Below are 19,875 nucleotides of genomic sequence, written 5' to 3'. Positions count from 1 at the left end.
GGAGAACAAAGACGGGACCTGCAGCTAAAACTAGATGAAGGCCAGGCATTTGTTGCAGCAGTTATGAAGCAGTTGGTTGGGGCTGCAACTGTGGCACAGTAGGTTAACTTAAGGCCACCTGTGGCACTGGTCCCAGCCTCCCGTTGGGCACCGATTCAAGTCCCGGCTGCTCCACTTCCATTCCAACTCCTTGCTAATACTCCTGGAAAAGCAACAGCGTATGGCCTGAGTGCTTGGGTCCCTGTACCCACGTGTGAGACCCAGATGGAGTTCCAGGCTCCTGACTTCCACCTGGGCCAGACCTGGCTGATGTGGCCATTTGGGGAGTGAACCAGCAGTAGATGATCGAGCTCTCTCTGTCTCTCTTTCTCTCTCTCTCTCTCTCTCTATATATATATATATATACACACACGTGTGTGTGTGTGTGTGTATTTCTCTCTCTCTTTCTCCATATCTCTGCCTTTCAATAAATAAATGTTATAAAATTAAAAAGTGGGCATCTTCCCATGACGTGGTAATGGCTTCTAAGCCACTGTCATCCAGCCCTGTGGGGCCCAGCTTTGTTGTAAATGCAGTTTGTTGTAAGCCAAGTGTGACACTATCCCCGAGGTTCTAGAATCAGTGCACAATTCAGTTGGTCACATGCAGCTACTAAGTGTTACAGGTGGGAGTTCTCATATTCCACACTGGAGCGCCGGGGTTTGCATCCAGCTTCCTGGTAACGCACACCCTGGGGGACAGCAGGTAATGGCCCAAGGGGGAGATCAGATGGAGTTCCAGCCTCTTCCTTTGGCCTGGCCTAGCCCCAGCTGTTTTGGGCAGGCATTTGGAGACTGAACCAACTGATGGAAGATACATGTCTGTCTGTCTGTCTGTCTGTCTCTCTCTGCCTGTCATAAAAGAAAAAAATTCATTTTTTTTAAAGATTTATTTGAAATGACCGTGACAGCCAGGGCTGGGCCAGGCTGAAGCCAGGAGCCAAGAGCTTCTTCCAGGTCTCCCACATAGGTGCAGGGGCCCAAGGACTTGTGCTGCTTTCCCAAGCCATTCACAAGGAGCTGGATTGGAAGTGGAGCAGCCGAGGGTTGTTGTTTTTTTTTTTTTTTTTTTTTTTTTAAGATTTATTTGTTTATTTGAAAGGCAGAGTTACACAGAAGCAGAGAGAGAGGTCTTCCATCCACTGGCTCACTCCCCAAATTGCTGCAATGGACAGAGCTTCATTTGGGCCATCCTCCTCTGCTTTCCCAGGCCACAGCAGAGAGCTGGATCAGAAGTGGAGCAGCCGGGACTCGAACTGGCACCCATATGGAATGCCAGCATTGCATGCGGCAGCTTTACCTACTACGCCACCCCACACTTAGTCTTTAATTCCCTGTTCCTTAGATTTGCGCCATCCTTCTGTTGCGTGCCGTTTGTTGAGGCCTCCCCAGATGAGGTCACTAGCGTGTTTCCACAGGAACCCATCTGTGAGTTCAAGCCTGGCCTGACGCGGTTGTTTTTCTGTGGGTTCTGCTGTTCTTGTTTTCTAGGAGAAGCAGCAGTTTCAGCGCCATCTGACCCGCCCACCACCCCAGTACCAAGACCCAACACAAAGCCCCTTCCCACAGCAGGTGGGGCAGTTCACAGGTGAGCACTGGTGGATCCCGCCCTCTGCCCGGCTCTGTGCCAGGTGCTAGCAGGTGACTTAGCGTGGAAGCCTGCCTGCCTGTATGCTCCCCTGAGCACGCAGAGAGGCAGGCCCCCTGGCACACCTTGGCTGAGGCATCTTGAAAATCAAGTCTCGCTGGAGGACATCTTGTCCACAGGAAACAACTCCTGTAATTCTTTAGAAAATTCTTCGCCTCTGCTTCTGTGTGTCCCTTCAAAAGCTGACCTGTTTCAGATCAGGAGAGGCGAAACGCACTCTGTGGCCTGCTCACTGTGTGTCCCCGCGGCAGCATCACAGCAGATGCTTGACCGGCAAAGGGAGGAATCCCACGAGTGTCAGCTGTTCCCTCTGACGTGCTGGGGACCTTGCCTAGGCTGCTGCTCCCAGAAGCCCTAAGGTGACGGGGTGCTTTTACAGCTGACCCCTGCCTGCCTATACCTCTCCCCAGAACATCTTGGAAACCTGTGTCTTGCCATAGTCAGAGCCCTCACTGGAAAATGTCCCAGAGAAACAGCACATCCCATGTCCTGGAGGAGACGAAGCGAGGCATTTTAGTCTGTGCGGACGTCTCGTGAGTCTGGCCCATGTTGCTGCCTCCAGTCCCTCTGACACTCTGTGGATTACTAGTGGAAGGGAAAGAAAGACTCCGCTCCCTTCTCCTCCTCCACCCAGGTCTAGAGGAGAGAAGAGGAGGAGACACTGAGTACTGCGGCACAGCCAGTGGTGCACAGTGACTTTATCAGTTAATGTGTCCCTAGCCTGAAGCCCTAGGCAGCAGTTCTCCGAGGACAGGGGCCCTCTGTCCCCTCCCCTCCTCCAGCCCCCAAGCTCTCAGGGTTTCCTTCGCCAGTGTAGCACTGAACGTAGTTGTTAAGGTGTTGTCTTCTGCCTGGGGATGGGGGTGCCACAGGTGACACCTGGAGGCATCTCATCTCCCTGGCGGTGGTGAGACGCCAGCCCGAGTGATAGTCCTCTGTGTCTTCCAGGGCCCTCTGCGGCCGCCCCCGGCATGAACAACCTGGGCTCATCCAGCTCCAGCTGCCCTCGAGTGTTCCCGCAGGCTGGGAATCTGATGCCGATGGGAGCTGGACACACTGCCGTGTCCTCTCTCCCCTCAAACCCAGGCCAGCAGGAGCGGGGGGTGGCCCCATTCGCCAGCTCACAGGGCATGCCTCCCAGCAGCCTCTACGGCATGGCCTCTGGCATCACCCAGATCGTCGCCCCACCCCCGCCCCAAGCCGCCAATGGACACAGCCACATCGCACGGCAGACCGGCGTGGGCCAGAATGCCTCTGTCTCAGCTGCCTATGGACAGAACTCTATGGGGAACTCAGGCCTCTCCCAGCAGCACAATAAGGGAACCCTGAACTCTGGCTTAAGTAAGCCGCAGGTCCCACGGGTGTCAGCAGCCATGGGAGGCCAGAATCCCTCATGGCAGCATCAGGGAATGCCAAACTTGAGTGGCCAGAGCCCAGGAAGCAGCACCGTCAGCCCCTTCACCGCGGCCTCCAGCTTCCACATGCAGCAGGCCCACCTGAAGATGTCCAGCCCACAGTTCTCCCAGGCCATGCCCAGCAGGCCCATGGCTCCCATGAGCTCGGCAGCTACAGCAGGCGCCATGCTGCCCCCGGCGAGCACCCAGCAGAGGACCAGTGCCCCCGCGGCGCCCCAGGCGGCCCCACAGCAGGGCCTGCCAGGCCTGAGCCCAGCGGGGCCTGAGCTCGGGGGCTTCAGCCAGAGCCCCGCCTCCCAGATGGGCAGCCGGGCGGGCCTGCACTGTGCCCAGGCCTACCCCGTGCGGACCGCAGGCCAGGAGCTGCCCTTTGCCTACAGCGGGCAGCCAGGTGGCAGCGGGCTGTCCAGTGTGGCCGGACACACTGACCTCATCGACTCCCTGCTGAAGAACAGGACTTCGGAGGAGTGGATGAACGATTTGGATGACCTTCTAGGGTCTCAGTAAGGAGGGATTGGCGCTGTCTGTAGTGTTCCTATATTTCTGTTCTCAGATTCAAAAGCAACTACTTTGGACCAAAAGTTCATGGCCCATGATGCTGGCCAGGAAGAGCCTGGGCCTGGCTGAGCTCCCCCACCCCCTCTCCAGTCAGGGTGTGCAGGGCTCCTGGCCCATGGGGCTGGTCCCCGCCCACCTGCTGGCAGCAGGCCTGGCGTTGGGACGGCAGGGTAGGCCTCACCCAGTGGTTTTCTAAGTGACCAAAAGCCCGCAGCAGCAGCAGTGAAGCCCGGGAGGTGGGGCCTGTGGGAACTGTCAGTGTTCACTTCATCCCAGCTTTCTCCACTTGCCCCAGTGCTGTGGACAGGTTTTTGTTGAAACTTTATATAGCATACTTGTTTTTGCAGTTTGTAGCATAGAAAAAAAATTTTTTTTTAATTTTAAAAAGGTTTGTAAACAGCTTAGGATAGGTGGTGTTCTAATTTGATTAAGCGGCCTCCGGGAACCTAGGGCTTCCTTTTCACTGAGAGCCTTTTTGATTCCTCTTTATCAGCCCTCAAAAGGGGAGGAGGGTTGCTGGGAACCATCTTCGGGAGGGCCCCTCGGGCTCCTCCCCGCAGCTCCAGGACCCGTCCCCTGCCGGGCAGCTCTGGCTCTCGGTAGACCGCTGGGCGCAGGAGGCGGGGCCTCAGGGTGCCTGTGGCTGCGCGGCAGCTGGAAACCTGGTTACGTAGTGGGGGTGTGGCATCCTCTGGTGTGCGCAGGTGTCTTCCCTTCGCCTGTCTTCGTGTCCTGCGACCATTCTGTCCTCTTCCCCTGTGCCTCTCTCCGGCCAAAGTGGGAAACGGTGGTTGCTATTGGAGGGGGGTGGGGAAGAGCCGTTCAGGTTCTTGGGGGGAGCCTGGCGTCGCGAAGCTGGGGCAGGGGACCGCAGGCCGCCCGGGAGAAGCCCCGCTGCGCTGAGGCCCTCTGCTCCCCACGCCGTGACTTGCACTTTCATAGAGATCGCTTTATAACACTAACACGCCCTCAAACTCAAGCGGGCTTTTCCTCCCTCTCCCCCCCCCTTTTTTTGGTCTATGAATTAATGGACTTGACTGAGCTGAGGGGTCCGTGGGAACGGAAGATGGAGGGGCCCAGGGCGCCTCCCCGCGGCTCGTACCAGGAGTACCGCGGCTGAGAGCTGAGCCAAGGAGGGCCCCGGACGGGCTGCACACACTTGCTGATGAGCTGTTTTGCACCACAGTGCCTTGTTCGCTGGGGGTACTCAGGCCCTCAAGATCTCCTCAAGTAGCCATTTGCCAGCCCCCACCCCCCGTGGCCAGATCTCAGCCTAGCCTTCGGAAATCCCCTCCCCGGCCGCTGAGCAGGTGCCCCAGCGGGAAGGGGAGGACGGTGATGTCAGCAGACTTTCTACCAAAAAACGGGCGGAGGCTGGCTGGCTCCTCGCCCTCCCCGCGGCTGCCCGCTGGCCCCGCCCGCTGCCTTACCGCTGAGGCCGCCGCACAGGCTTCTCGTTGCTGCAGTGTCCTAGCAATAAAATGTGACTCTTGGGTCCCCCGGGGAGCTGCCCGTGGCTTTATTTATGAATCTGGTTTTGGGGAGCTAGGGGGAGAGCCGAGGGTCCGTGCACATCCCCTGCCCCGCTTCCCCCCGGAGCCACGACTCAGAAGAAAAGGGTGCTTGGACTTTCTACACATTCGCTTTGTGTAAATAAATGTTTACAGTTTTATATTAAAGATGGAATAAGCGTTAGAGCTTCCGACTGTATATTTTTTACTTTTATAGATTTTAAAACTATGATCCTTTATATATGTGTTTGGGGGGGACTATGATAAGTTTTATGGCAAACAGTTGGTATTGTTAACTTTTTATTGTCATCAAAAGTACATAAAAGTCCTAATAATCCCCTTATTCTTCTACTGCCCTTAACCCTGGTATACACCAAAAAGAAATCTTTACTTTCCTTGTTTTATCATTATAAAAATAATAAAAGTATTTTGCTAGTATGGAAACTGCCTGTGTTTTTGACTTCTGTGGTTCTGCCCGCCGGGAACCGGATGCCTGGTTTCCTTCTGTGACGTGACTGCGCTCTGTCGGGGCGGGAAGGGGGGCTGCTGAACTTCTGCCGGGGGACAGTGGATACTAAGCTCACGCGCTCTCCTCCCCGGGCTCACGGATATCCTGTGTCTGATAGGAATGAGGTTACGCTAGAGTGTCAACGGTGTTTTACACATTGATTTGAGCAGTTTCCACGCACTGGTTCACTCCCCAAATGCCAGCAACAGCCAGGTGACTCAAGCTGGAAACCCAATCCAGGTGTCCTGTGCTGGTGGCAGGATCCCACTCACTGGAGCCATCATTGCTGCGTCCCGGGCCGGGGGGGGGGGGGGGGTGGAGGAGGGGAATCAAACCCAGGCCCTGCGGTGCAGGATGCAGGCATCCTGGTCCTGCCCCGGTCGGTGATACCACAGGAGCTTGGAGGTTCTGATGTTTTCTTTAAAAACCATAGACCTCCCCCCACCCCCCCCAAACTATCTCTTCTCCAAGTTTCTCTTCATGCTAGGTTTGGGTTTTGGTCTTTTTTTTTTTTTTTGCATTCGCGCCGACTCCTGTCAGCATCGCCCAGTAAAGGGGCCCAGAGGCTGGGGTTGGACTGCAGGGCCTAGGGGCCCTGTGAGCTGGAGGCCGTGAAGGGGTGGGGAGAGCGACCTTCATGCGGGCCGCAGCCCAGCCATGTAAGACACCGCCAAGGAAGAAGGACCTCGGGCAAGTCAGAGAGATGGCTTGGGCAGGCGTCAGGATGCACGCATGAGCCCCGCCGAAGGGCGAGCAGCCTTGTCCCTCTGACCCCGGCTCCAGGTAACCGCCCTTGAGAGTAATTCTGGGCGCAGGAAGAGGGTTTGGCAGTGAAGCTCCAAACAGCTGTCGTAGGGGATTGGCTGCAGCTATGTTAAATATTCGTAGCTTTTGAGCGTAACTTGCAGTAATGGTTTTCTTGGGGCTCTCACCTTGCAAGCCAGTAGAAAAGGAAGCAGGCTGATGTAACTCCCAGGTCCCTCCGCACTGCCTAGTTTTAAAGTTACCAGGTGGGGGCCGGCGCTTTGTCGCAGCGGTTTAAAGCCCTGGCTTGCAGAATCCCCAATGGACACCGGTTTGAGTCCCGGCTGCTCCACTTCCAATCCAGCTCTCTGCTATGGCCTGGGAAAGCAGTAGAAGATGGCCCAAGTCCTTGGGCCCCTGCACCCGCGTGGGAGACCCGGAGGAGGCTCCTGGCTTCTGGCTTCGAATCAGCTCAGCTCTGGCCGTTGCGGCCATTTGCGAAGTGAACCATTGGATGGAAGATCTCTCTCTCTCTCTCTCTCTCTCTCTCTCTCTCTCTCTCTCTGCCTCTGTCTCTTCCTCTTTGTAACTCTGCCACTCAGATAAATAAAAATCTAAAAAATAAATAAAATCTTTAAAAATCCAGCATTTTTCTTGCTCTCCTGAAAAATTCAGGAAGACTTGGCCTGAAGACTCCACACCTTGGAGTGTAGGCAGTCCACACTGGCAGTGTCCACATCCTGTAGGACTCGACTGTTTGTTTTTTTTAAAGATTTATTTATTTGAAAGGCAGAGTTAGAGAGAGGAGGGGTCTTCATCTGCTGGTTCACTCCTCAATTGGCCACAACAGCCAGGGCTGGGCCAGGCTGAAGCCAGGAGCCTCTCTTCCTGGTCTCCCACGCAGTTGCAGGGGCCCAAGCACTTGGGCCATCTGCTGCTGATTGCCCAGGCACATTAGCAGGGAGCTGGATCAGAAGTGGAGCAGCCATTTGGGGAGTGAACCAGCGGCTGGAAGATCTTTCTCTCTCTCTGGTTCTACCTCTCTGTAACTCTGTCTTTCAGATAAATAAAATAAATCTTAAAAAAAAAAAAAAAGTTACACAGCAAGGTAACTCCCAGAATCAAAAGAGGCATTGAATAGCCGGGCCCCAGGAGTGGAAGGACCAGGCAGCTCCCTGCAGCTCTGCGCAGTGTCTGTCATGGGTCATCAGCCAAGTCCATAGGGAGTGGAGGTGGGGTCCTGAAAGGGACAGTTCACCCGTGCTGCCACAGAGCACCAGCTGTGGCGGGGATACAGCAGCAACACAGTGGATCTGGGTCCCTGCCCCAAGAGCTTGCAGTCTCCTGTGGAGGATAGGGCTCGTGCAGCTCACCATGGTGATGGCAGAGAGATCAGTGCTAGGAAAAGACAGAAGCCTGGGACCGCAGAGCTGGGTGGAGGCCGCAGTCTGACCTGGATGTGCTGTCTCAGGAGGCAACGTTGCCCTGAGGCCCCAGTGCTGGCGAGGGGCTGGGCAGAGCACACAGTTCTCAAGGCCACGTGGGAGGAGGAGGAAGGTGGCCAAGGGAAGAGCGGAGAAGGCAAAGACATCAGATGCACGTGGGCATTCCATCCCCGCTGGGGCCGTCTGCATCCCACATCAGAGTCCCTGGGTTCCAGGCCCAGCTCTGTTTCCAGTCCTGCTTCCTACTAGTGCACATCCTGAGAGGCAACCGGTGATGGCGAAGAGGTTTGAGCCCCTGCCACTCACGTCAGAGACCCAGGTTAGGTTCTGGGCTCCTGGCCAAGCCCTGGCAATTGTGGGCATTTTGAGCAAGTGACCCAGCAGATGAGAAAACCTCCCTCTGTCTCTCTGACTTCCAACTAAATTAAACCAAAAGAATAATAGATAAATCAAAATTTTATACTTACAGGAACAAAGCAAAGATGTAGTAGTATTTTTTTAAAGATTTATTTATTTATTTGAAAGTCAGAGTTACACAGAGAGAGGAGAGGCAGAGAGAGAGAGGTCTCCCATCCTCTGGTTCACTCCTCAATTGGCCATAACGGCTGGAGCTGTGCCAATCCAAAGCCAGGAGCTTCTTCCGGGTCTCCCATGCGGGTTCAGGGGCTCAAGAACTTGGGCCATCTTCTACTGCTTTCCCAGGCCACAGCAGAGAGCTGGATCGGAAGTGGAGCAGCCAGGACTAGAACCGGAGCCCATATGCGATGCCAGCGCTTCAGGCCAGGGCATTAACCTGCTGCACCACAGTGCCAGCCCAGGCAAAGATGCAATCTTTGGTTCAGCAGGGGAGTGCTCTTGCCCCTTCCCCAATGCCTGGGGCTGCAGAGAGCCACAGGGCCAGTCTCTGCCAGCCCAAGCCCCAGGGAAACCCAAGGCATATCACGGACAAGCTCGAAGGCCTCAGGCTCCATCAGGGTGCCCTGCACCCCAGGTCAGCAGCACTGGTAGTAAGACTGGCTTAGGGCCAGACAGCCTGGAGCAGGGCGCTATGGGGGGCTCTGGGCAGGACCTGGCCACACAGCCTGATGCTGGGAGCAGGGTGGAAGCTGCCCAGCCTGTACACTCGGCCTCTGTTGATCACCACGTGAGTCAGTGTTGGGGATTCAGGTTCCTCTGTGCACAAGAATAGAGCTTTTCAAGGGTAAGGATAGAAAAACTGGAATCATACATCCAGTCAATTATGAGGACTGCCTAGGGACTGCTGACTGCCTAGGGATCCATAGCCACGGCTGGCCTCGCCGGCGCTCATCCTCAGTGGGAAGGCTGCAGCGGGGCTTGGTCCCTGCATAAGGAGCCAGATCCGCTCAACACGACACAGGACGGAGCCCAGCCACACACTGAACCTGCAAGTACAAGTTCATTCTGCCCACTGCAAGGGGAAGTGACCGGTGACTGCCTCGGTCATTGGGTCATCGCACCGCCTCTCTGTGCTCCGTCTGATTCTGTTTCTTTCTTTTAAAAATAATATATTTATTTGAAATTTATTTATTTGAAAAGCAGAGTTACAGACAGGCAGAAGCAGAGAGAGAGAGGTCTTCCATCTGCTGGTTCACTCCTCAAATGGCTACAATGGCCGGAGCTGCGCCGATCCGAAGCCAGGAGCCAGGAGCTTCTGGGTCTCCCATGTGGGTGCAGGGGCCTAAGGACTTGGGCCCATCTTCTACTTCTTTCCCAGGCCATAGCAGAGAGCTGGATCAGAAGTGGAGCAGCCGGGACTCAAACTGGTGCCCGTATGGGGATACTGGCACTGCAGGCAGCAGCTTTACCTGCTACGCCACAGCACCAGCCCCGGCTCTGTCTGATTCTTACTTGGGCAGTAATGGACACTTTTTCATTTACTGACGGACTGGTTTTATTTGAGAGACAGACGCAGTTCCCAGGTTCCAGTTCCTTCCCCAAATGCCCAAACCAGAAGCGTGGGAACTCTGTGCAGGTCTCCCACATGGAGGGCAGGGACCCAACCATTTCCTCTATCATCTGCTGCCTCCCAGGGTCTGCATTAGTAGGAAGCCAGAAACATGGGCACTGCTGGGACTCGAACCCACGCGCTCGGACGTGGGACCCTGGCATCAGCTTCCTAACTTTTGGCCACACACCTGCTTCATGAACGCCTATCCCGAACTCTGCTCTGCCTCTCATTCCTACCCTTTGACCTCTGCCTGTCACGAGACTTGGCGGGCTCCCCACTCCCCACCCCTGTGGCTTTCTAGGAATCCCAGAGAACAGGGCTGCCTGAGCCTGAGCCTGAGCCTGCCACTGTGCCGGTCCCAATTAGCCTTGGATGACGGTCCTGCTGAGGCTGTGCTGTACCTGAGACTCTGCACACTGCCCAGTCTTCAGCCGAGCACCCCCGGGATCTGCACTCTGTTCAACGGTGCCACCTCGCCCAAGGTTGTGCCCCTCCCTGGGGGGAAGCCCACAGCTGAGACTGGTGAGTGTCGGGGTAGGAAGGCCTAGCCCTATTGCTTGAATTCAGGACAGCTCCAAAGGGCCACGCCAGCTCTACTACCGTGCCGGTGCCAGCAGAGGCCCCTTTTGCAACTGCATCTCAGCTGAACTTCACCCCCAGCACAGGCCAGCTGCCCTCGTTCCCTTGGGGATGTCACCAACACTCATGGAAATCTGCTTCTGGGGGCCGGCACTGTGGCGACCCAGAGAAGCTGCTGTCTGCAACAGAGGCATCCCATATGGGTGCTCCACTTGTGATCCAGCTTCCTGCTAACAAGCCTGGGAAATCAGCGGAAGATGATGGCCCAAGTGCTTGGGCCCCTGCACCCACATGGGAGACCAGAATGGAGTTCCAAGCTCCTGGCTTGGACCGGGCCCAGCCCTGGTTGTTACAGCCATTTGGAGAATGAACTAGTAGATGGAAGATCTTATCCCCGCCTCCTCCCGCCAACCCCCATAATTCTGCCTTTCAAATAAAGAGTATGTGTATATCTGCTTCTGAGGCCAACCCAGGAAGAGGCAGTGCAGGGACTGGTATCAGAAGTGACTCTGGGATGGAGTTAGAAGCTGGCTTCCACTGGCCAACTGAGCACCCGTAACTAGTGGGTAGGTGGTAAGAGCCCCAGCACAGCACTCCACAGAGGGGCTTTTGCTAAAATACTCTCCTTGGTGACACAGGGACAGGATACTAGGGAAGGGACCGCAGCGGCCTGGGCCTGGGGAGGGAGAGATTGTTAGGACCAGGGCACCGAGAGCTGTTGTTGAGGCTATCGGTGATGTGCTGGAGAAAGTCAGGAAGTCCCCCTCCTCCCAGCACTCTGGGGTTAGGGGAGTAGCAGCCCCTGACCCTGAGACCCACATTCTGGGCCAGTACAAGACCTAGGTCACTTCTGGGGGCTCTTGGGGGTAAGGTCTGCGCATGTGTCAACAGTGACACCTGCATTTGTCAAGATCGCCGTGGCTCCCAGGTCACCACGGCCCTGAGCTGCACTCTCGCTGCCCGGCAGTGCCCTTGTTGGCCTGGGGAAGCAAGCACTGTGGCAGAGGGGCAGGCCGCTTGGAAGACTCAGACTGCTGCCCCACCTCCAGGGAAGGACGAAGGGCGGGGCCTCCCTCCCCAGGCTCTGGGAAGCTGGCAGGACACCTCTGCAAACTCCACCCACTCAGGTCCCAGCTGCAGCTGCAGCCCGCCTGGGCTCAGCCACTGGCAAAGCATGCGGTGGGGGTGGCAGCAGGGAGGTGGCCCCGCAGGACCCAGCCGCGTGGCGCCCACTCGTCGAGACAGCTCCAGCTCTGGCACGCTGGCACTCGCCAGAAACTAGGACCCGTGCTGAGCCTGTGCGTCAGCCTGTCCTGGGTCCCTTCCACATCTGTAGCTTTCAGCTTTGCATTTTGAAAGAACTTCAGACTCGCCCAAATGTGAGAACACGACAGCCACCTCCAGGCCCTGCGCTAATTATGCCACACACAAAGAACCCAAACCCTAAGACGCCACAGATGTGAAAAGGCCAGAAACGGCAGACTCAGGGGCCGGCGCTGTGGTGCAGCAGCTAAGCCGCTGCCTGCAGGGCCGGCATCCCAAATGGGCGCTTACTGCACTTCCGATCCAGTTCTCTGCTATGGCCTGGAAAAGCACTAGGAGATGGCCCAAGTCCTTGCCCCCTGTGTGGGAGACCTGGAAGAAGCTCCTGGCTTCGAATCTGTGAATCGGCGTAGCCCTGGCTGTTGCAGCCAATTAGGGAGTGAACAAGTGGTTGGAAGACCTCTCTCTCTCTGCCTCTCATCCTCTCTCTGTGTAACTGACTTTCAAGTAAAATAAATAAATCTTTAAAAAAAAAAAAAAAAGGCAGACCTGGAGACAGAACGCAGACCCGTGGCTGCCTGGAGCTGGCAGCGGGAGGCTCTTTTTGGGATGAGGAAAATGTGCTAAGACAGACTTGGGCTGGTGTTTGCACAACTTGGCTGAAGAACCAATAATCATTGAATTGTACATTGAAACTGGGCAGCTTTGGTGGCGTATAAATTACACCTCAATAAAGTCTATTTCTTATTTTTGTATTTTATGATTTTTTGTTTTTTTAAATATTGATTTGTTTTTGTAGCTACTTCAAAGATAGAGCAGGAGAGAGAGAGAGAGAGAGAGAGAGAGATTCCCATTCTCTGGTTCATTCCCCTAAATGCCCACAAAAGCCAGGGCTGAGCTAGTCTGAAGCCAGGAGCATTATCTGGGTCTTCCACATAGATGGCCAAGTGCAGGGGCCCAAGCCCTTGGGCCATCTTCCGATGCCTTCCCAGGTGCATTAGCAGGGAGCTGGATTGGCAACAGAACAGCCAGAACAGGAACCATCACTCCAATATGTGCTGTACCACAATGCCCACCCCAAGAAAGTCCCTTTAAAAAACACAACAAAGGAGGGGGCTGTCTAAGCCACCGCCCGCAGTGCCAGCATCCCATATGGGTGCTGTTTCAAGTCCCAGCTGATCATTTTCTGATCCAGTTCCCTGCTAATGCATCTTGGAAAGCAGCAGAGAATGTCCCTGCACCCATGTAGAAGATCCTGATGGAATTCCAGACTCCTGGCTTTTGTCTGGCCCAGCTCCAGCCATTGCAGCCATTTGGGGAGTGAACCAGTGGATGCAAAAGTATTTCTCTTTCTCTCAGTAACTCTAGCTTTTAAATAAATACTTTTTTCCTTAAAAAGACTACTATAAAAAAGGCTTGCATAGCCCTCACCTACATTCATCGAATGTTACTATCTTAGAAGCAATGGTACAATCCTGTCAGTAGCTGTAAGTGACAGTAAACTGTGAAAGGCAGGAAATTAGCAGTGATGCAGTGCTGGCAGCTGATCTACAGACCTCACTGTCACTGCCACAATGCTTCTTCCTGCCCTGCCTCTGGCCCAGCACCCACCTGCAGTCTGGACACTTGTTCCTAGTCCTTGCTGTCTGACCTTGGCACCATGGTGCATCCTCACCAGAGTGGACAAGTTCAGTGTGGCTGTGCCTGTCCTGACATCGAGAGCCCCAGTGTGCTTGACCTGCCACACAGGTCAGGCGTGGACCAGGGCACCCACTCTGGAGAGGGCTGGAAGCCTGCAGGACAGCACAGCATGGGCCCTGCTGAGGGCCAGGCCCTGCAGGGGGTGGGGGTGTCATACTTCAGGAAGTGGTGCACTCCTGAGACAAGGACCAAGGCCCACGGCTGCTGCTGTGGATCCTGTAGGTGAAAGACAGGTGGGGAGCCCAAGAAGGGACACACAGGTGGCATCACTACCAGACCCACTTCTGGTGCCTGTGTGGCCAGGTCCTGGATCTTGGAGGGAGAGCCTTCCTCAGGGATACAAGGACAGCCCCTTTGAACTCGGAGCAGCTGTTGACGCCTGGTCCTTTGGGCCTGTCGCTCAGAGACCAGCAGGTAATGGGGTGAGGGAGTGGTGCTCTGGTGGAAGAGCTGACCCCAGCATCAGAAGTGATGGGCCAGGCTCTGCCCTGGCTTCTGCTGGGCCCAAGAATGAAGTAAACGTAAGACAGGTTAACAGAAGAACATGAGATTGTGGTTTTGCAAGTTGGACAGGGCAGGAAGCCCTCTAAAGGCAAGGAAGACCCCAGGCAGCTGGCAGAGGCCGTCATGTGTGCTCTGGGCTGAACACAGAACTGTAAGCTGCGCAGTGTGAGCAGGAAGGTGGCCGGGCAGGCAGCAGACTGGTCATGGGGTGACAGCAGAGATCAGGGCGAGTGCCCTGGCTGGCTGGTGCAGCTCTCCCTGCACTCCCCGGCCTCGGTGCCAAGAGAGTCCCTTCCCTTCCTGGGCTGGGAGGCCTCATCCTCGTGCAAAGTCACCCCCTGCTTTCCAAGGTCACAGTGACCTCCTTGCACCTGCTGCTGCTTTTTTTTTTTTTTTTACAGGCAGAGTGGACAGTGAGAGAGACAGAGAGAAAGGTCTTCCTTTTCCGTTGGTTCACCCCCCCAGTGGCTGCTGCGGCCGGCGCACTGCGGCTGGTGCACCACACTGATCTGAAGCCACGAGCCAGGTGCTTCCTCCTGGTCTCCCATGTGGGTGCAGGGCCCAAGCACTTGGGCCATCCTCCACTGCACTCCCTGGCCACAGCAGAGAGCTGGCCTGGAAGAGGGGCAACCGGGACAGAATCCAGCGCCCCGACCGGGACTAGAACCTGGTGTGCCGGTGCCGCAAGGCGGAGGATTAGCCTAGTGAGCCGCAGTGCCGGCCCAAAGTGATGTCTTCACCACTACTCTACTAGCCAATTTTCATATTTTTATTTCAGAAGCATGCAGATATATTGAATTCAGAAAAGTAAGTTTTATGGAATCATTCTATTAAAAAGAAAAACAAAACACAAGCTATGTATTCCTAGCAGTGTTGTTGGTGATTGTAACACCTTTGGATGCTCCCAAGTGCTGTATGGCATCATCGCAAAGTAAGCTAGGGCAGGCCCCACAGCAAGGATGCGGCTGCTGCAGGCAAGACCTGAACTGGGGGCCCAGAATGATTTTTTAGGCAAAGAAAGCAAAGTTCAAAACAGCTCTAGTTCACTTCTTTTTTTTTTTCCTAAGAAAGGGGAAATAAGAAAAGTTGCCAGTGTTTGTTCATTTGTGTAAAAAGGCACACAGGAAAGATAAAGCAGAAACCCGAGATTAGGCCCAGGGAAGGCAGTGGTGGGGGCAGCAGTGGTCAGAGGAACAGAGCGATGCAGAGGGGCCGAACAACTTCTTTAAGCACAGCTTTGGAGTCATGCTAATGTTCAGCGAGGTTTTTAAGTATCATTATGAATTCGTGAATCCACTGGTTCACCCCTCAGACATCTGCCACATCCAGGGCTGGGCCAGGCCAAAGTCAGGAGTCCAGAACTCCATTTGGATCTCCCACATGGGTGGCAGGGGCTCAAGCGCCTGGGCCATCACTCACTGTCTTCTCAGACACACTAGCAGGAAGCTGGATCGGAAGCAGAGGAAAAGGCCATGGACTGGCTCTTTGAAATGGGGTATGGCCGCTCCAAGTGGAGGTTCAACCAGCTGCACCACAATGCCTGCCCCCTTGACTTTATTTTATTTTTATTTTTTAATTTTTTTTGACAGGCAGAGTGGACAGTGAGAGAGAGAGACAGAGAGAAAGGTCTTCCTTTGCCATTGGTTCACCCTCCGATGGCTGCCGCGGCCGGCGCGCTGTGGCCGGCGCACCGCGCTGATCCGATAGCAGGAGCCAGGTGCTTCTCCTGGTCTCCCATGGGGTGCAGGGCCCAAGCACCTGGGCCATCCTCCACTGCACTCCGTGGCCACAGCAGAGAGCTGGCCTGGAAGAGGGGCAACCGGGACAGAATCCGGCGCCCCGACCGGGACTAGAACCTGGTGTGCCGGTGCCGCTAGGGGGAGGATTAGCCTAGTGAGCCGCGGCGCCAGCCGATTTTATTTTAATAGTGGTAATATAAAGCTTCTTTTTTAAAAAAAATAGATTTATTTATTTGTTTGTTTGAAAGGCAGAGTCTCAGAAAGAGAAGGAGAAAGAGAGAGAGAGAATCTTCCATCCATTGGTTCACTCTCCAAATGGCTGCAGCAGTCCAGCCTGGGTCAGGCCAAAGCCAGGAGTCAGGAGATTCTTCCAGGTCTCCCACATGGGCGCAGGGGCCCAAGCACTTGGGCCATCTTTCACTGCTTTCCCAGGCCACAGCAGAGAGCTAGATCAGAAGAGGAGCAGCCGGGACTCCAACCAGCGCCCATATCAGATGCCGGCATTGCAGGCTGATGCTTTAGCCTTTAGCACCACAGCACTAGCCCCTAAATAAATCTATTTTTTTAAAGTCACCAGGAAGACCTATCCCCACCCATCATGCTTCTCTCTGAAGGAGGCTTCGAGTTGTCCTATGCCATGCACATCGTTGCCCTTCTGACGGGAGACAGTGAGAAGGCACAGCCTTGGTCCAGGGGGCAAAAATGACAAAGAAAACCAGTCTGGGCGGTTCTACAGAACAACTGGCTGGTGGTCTCCCAAGACCGAGAAGGACGCAGACACGAGGAGCTGAGGAAGCATCCCAGATTGGAGGGGGCGGAGGCCCGAGAAAAGTGATGCCATGAGGGCACCCTGGACCAGGAAAGGATGTGGGGCAGCCACTGAAGGTCTGTAGCTCAGTGACTCGCCTTGTGTCCATGGGGCATTCTCTCTAATAACTGTGCTCTTGTTAGATACAATGGTGACGTTTGCGGCTGGGGTGTGGGGCAGCGACTTCAGCTGCCACTTGGGACGCCCACATCCCATATGGGAGCATCCGTTCCAGTCCCAGCTGCTCCACTTCTGCCCCAGCTCCCTGCTGATGCACGTGGGAAAGCAGCAGAAGATGGGCCAAGTGCTAGGGCTCCTGCTACCCACGTGGGAGACCCAGATGGAGCTCCAGGCTCCTGCTTTCGGCCTGGCCCAGCTCTGGCTGTTGCAGCTATTTGGGGAGTGAACCAGCAGATGGAGGACTCTCTCTCTCTCTGTCTGTCTTTCAAATACATAAATAAAACTTTAAAAACAAAATGATGTTAACATCTGAGGAAGCTGGATGAAAAGTAAACAAGTGTTTCTTGCAGTTTTTTTTTTTTTTTCTTTTTTGAGATGCAGGTAGTAGTCAGACAGTAATAGACAGACAAAGAGAGCTCTGAGCCACTGCTTACTTCCCCGGTGTCTGCAATGGCCCGGTACTGGGCCAGGTTGAAGCTGGGAGTCAGGAACCCAATGCAGGTCTCCCATGTGGGTGGAGGGACCTAACTACTCAGCCCATCACCTGCAATCTCCAAGGGTGCACAGCAACAGGAGGTTGGAGTCAGGAACCGGGGTTCAAGCCATAACTTGAACCCAGGCTCTCCACTGGCAGATGCAGGCTTCCCAACCAGTGACTTAACTGCTAGCTCAAACACCAACCCACGGGGCTGGCACTGTGGCACAGCAGGTTAAAGCCCTGGCTTGCAGCGCCAGCATCCCATATGGGCGCCAGTTCTGGTCCCAGCTGTTCTACTTCCAATCCAGCTCTCTGCTGTGGCCTGGGAAAATAGTAGAAGATGGCCTAAGTCCTTGGGCCTCTGCACCCATGTAGGAGACCTGGAAGAAGCTCCTGGCTCCTGGCTTTGGATCAGCTCAGCTCTGGCCGTTGTGGTCATTTGGGGAGTGAACCAGTGGATGGAAGACCTCTCTCTCTCTCTCTCTGGCTCTCTGTAACTGCCTTTAAAGTAAATAAAATAAACCTTAAAAAAAAAAAAGCCAAGCCAAGAGCTACATTTATTTAAAAGGCAGAGAGGAGAGAATCTTCCATACACTGGTTTACCCCCGAATAGCCACAACAGGGTCTGGGCCAGGCTGAAACAAGGAGCTAGGAACTGCACTTGGGTCCGCTGTGTGAGTGGCAGGGGCCCAAGCACTTGAGCAGTCTTCTGCTGCTTCCCCAGGCACATTAGCAGGAGCTGGACTGGAAGCAGAGCAGCTGGGACTTGAACTGGCACTTAGACACAGAATGTCAGCATCCCTAGTGGCAGATTAATCCACTGCACCATAATACTGGCCCTGTTCCTGTACTTTTTTTTAAAGACTTATTTTATTTGTTTGAAAGGCAGTGTTACACAGAGAGAAGAGGTGGGGAGAGAGAGATCTTCCATCTGCTGGTTCACTCCCCAAATGGATATAATGGCCAGGGCTAGGTCAGGCAGAAGCCAGGAGCTTCTTCTGGGTCTCCCACATGGGTGCAGAGACTCAAGCACTTGGCCTACCCTCTGCTGCTTTCCCAGGTGTACTAGCAGGGAACTGGATTAGAAGTGGGGCTGCCAGGACTGGAACCAACACCCATATGGGATGCTGGTGCTGCAGGTGGTGGCTTAACCAGTGGTACCACAGTGCCAGCACCACACCCCCTGTGCTATTTTTAAAACACCTTTATTGGAGCCTGCACTCTGGTATAGCAGGCTAAGTCTCCAGTTGCAGTGCTGGCATCCCATATGGGACCTTTATAAATATTTATTTTATTTATTTGAAAGACAGAGTTACAGAGAGAGGTAGAGCCAGAGAGAGAGACAGACAGACAGACAGACAGAGGGGTCTTCCTTCTGCTGATTCACTCCCCAAATGGCAGAAACAGCCAGAGCTGAGTTGATCTGAAGCTAGGAATTAGTATCTCGTTCAAGGGCTCCCATGCAGGTGCAGAAGCCCAAAGACTTGGGCCAATCTCTACTGCTTTCCCAGGCCATAGCAGAGTTGGATCAGAAGTAGAGCAGCTGGGACTTGAACCGGTGCCCATATGGGATGTTGGCACTGCAGGCTGGGGATTTAACCCGCTGCGCCACAGTGCTGACCCCCTGCTCCTCTTTGATCCAGCTCTCTGTTATGGCCTGGGAAAGCAGTAGAAGATGGCCCAGTGGGGCCGGTGCCATGGCTCACTTGGTTAATCCTCCGCCTGTGGCACCGGCATCCCATATGGGTGCCAGGTTCTAATCTTGGTTGCTCCTCTTCCAGGCCAGCTCTCTGCTGTGGCCTGGGAGGGCAGTGAAGGATGGCCCAAGTGCTTGGGCCCCTGCACCGCATGGGAGACCAGGAGGAAGCACCTGGCTCCTGGCTTCGATTGGCGTAGCTCTGGCCATGGCGGCCATTTGGGGAGTGAACCAACAGAAGGAGGACCTTTCTCTCTCTCTCTGTCAAAAAAAAAAAAAAAAAAAAAGAATTTGGCCCAAGTCCTTGGGCCCCTGCACCCATGTGGGAGACCCGAAAGAAGCTCCTGGCTCCTGGCTTCAGATCAGCACAGCTCCGGCCACTGAGACCATTTGGGACTATTTGGGGAGTGAACCAGCAGATGGAAGACCTTTCTCTCTGTCTCTCCCTCTCTTTGTCGGTAACGTTCCTTCTCAAATAAATAAGTAAAATCTTAAAAAAAAAAAAACACTTTTTTTTTTTTTTTGACAGGCAGAGTGGACAGTGAGAGAGACAGACAGAGAGAAAGGTCTTCCTTTTCTGCTGGTTCACCCCACAGTGGCCGCTGCGGCCGGTGCACCGCGCTGATCCGATGGCAGGTGCCAGGTGCTTCTCCTGGTCTCCCATGGGGTGCAGGGCCCAAGCACTTGGGCCATTCTCCACTGCCCTCCCTGGCCACAGCAGAGAGCTGGCCTGGAAGAGGGGCAACCGGGACAGAATCTGGCACCCTGACCGGGACTAGAACCCGGTGTGCTGGCGCTGCTAGGCGGAGGATTAGCCTATTGAGCTATGGCGGCGCCAGCCAAAAAAAACCCCACTTTATTAATGTAGTTTATATACCTTAAGTTTTTTTCTTATTTTCCTTTTATTTGAGAGAGAAAAAGATACAGACAGAGCTCACAGCTGCTGGTTCACTCCCTAAATGCCCACAGTAACTGGGGCTGGGTCCGTTCTGAAGCCAGGAGCCAGGAACACAATCCAGGTCTCCACATGGGTGGTAAGGACCCAGTTTCTTGATCTATTGCTGTTGCCTCTCAGGGTCTGCATTAGCAAG

At 54.6% G+C, this 19,875-nt stretch overlaps 1 protein-coding gene and 1 long non-coding RNA gene across 4 annotated transcripts in view; one reads left to right on the top strand and one right to left on the bottom strand.

The window, feature by feature from the left end:
• The window catches only part of MAML1 (mastermind like transcriptional coactivator 1), a 51,333-nt gene extending 45,719 nt beyond the window's left edge, over positions 1–5,614 (top strand). For all 3 annotated transcript variants that reach the window (XM_051833793.2, XM_051833792.2, XM_051833794.2), the window contains 2 exons: positions 1,530–1,626; positions 2,635–5,614. In XM_051833793.2, the coding sequence (XP_051689753.1) occupies positions 1,530–1,626; positions 2,635–3,608 (1,071 nt within the window). In that variant the 3' untranslated portion in view covers positions 3,609–5,614. The remainder of the gene's footprint in view (positions 1–1,529; positions 1,627–2,634) is intronic.
• LOC138850225 (uncharacterized) overlaps positions 3,992–19,875 on the bottom strand; it is a 19,338-nt gene continuing 3,454 nt past the window's right edge. The window contains exon 2 of the long non-coding RNA XR_011389922.1: positions 3,992–4,453. This is a non-coding gene — a long non-coding RNA (uncharacterized lncRNA). The remainder of the gene's footprint in view (positions 4,454–19,875) is intronic.

The sequence above is a fragment of the Oryctolagus cuniculus genome, chromosome 6 (genome assembly GCF_964237555.1).
Source record: "Oryctolagus cuniculus chromosome 6, mOryCun1.1, whole genome shotgun sequence".
Lineage (NCBI taxonomy): Eukaryota > Metazoa > Chordata > Mammalia > Lagomorpha > Leporidae > Oryctolagus > Oryctolagus cuniculus.
Note: the sequence above shows the minus strand (reverse complement) of the source record. Positions and strands in the feature narration are given on the sequence as shown.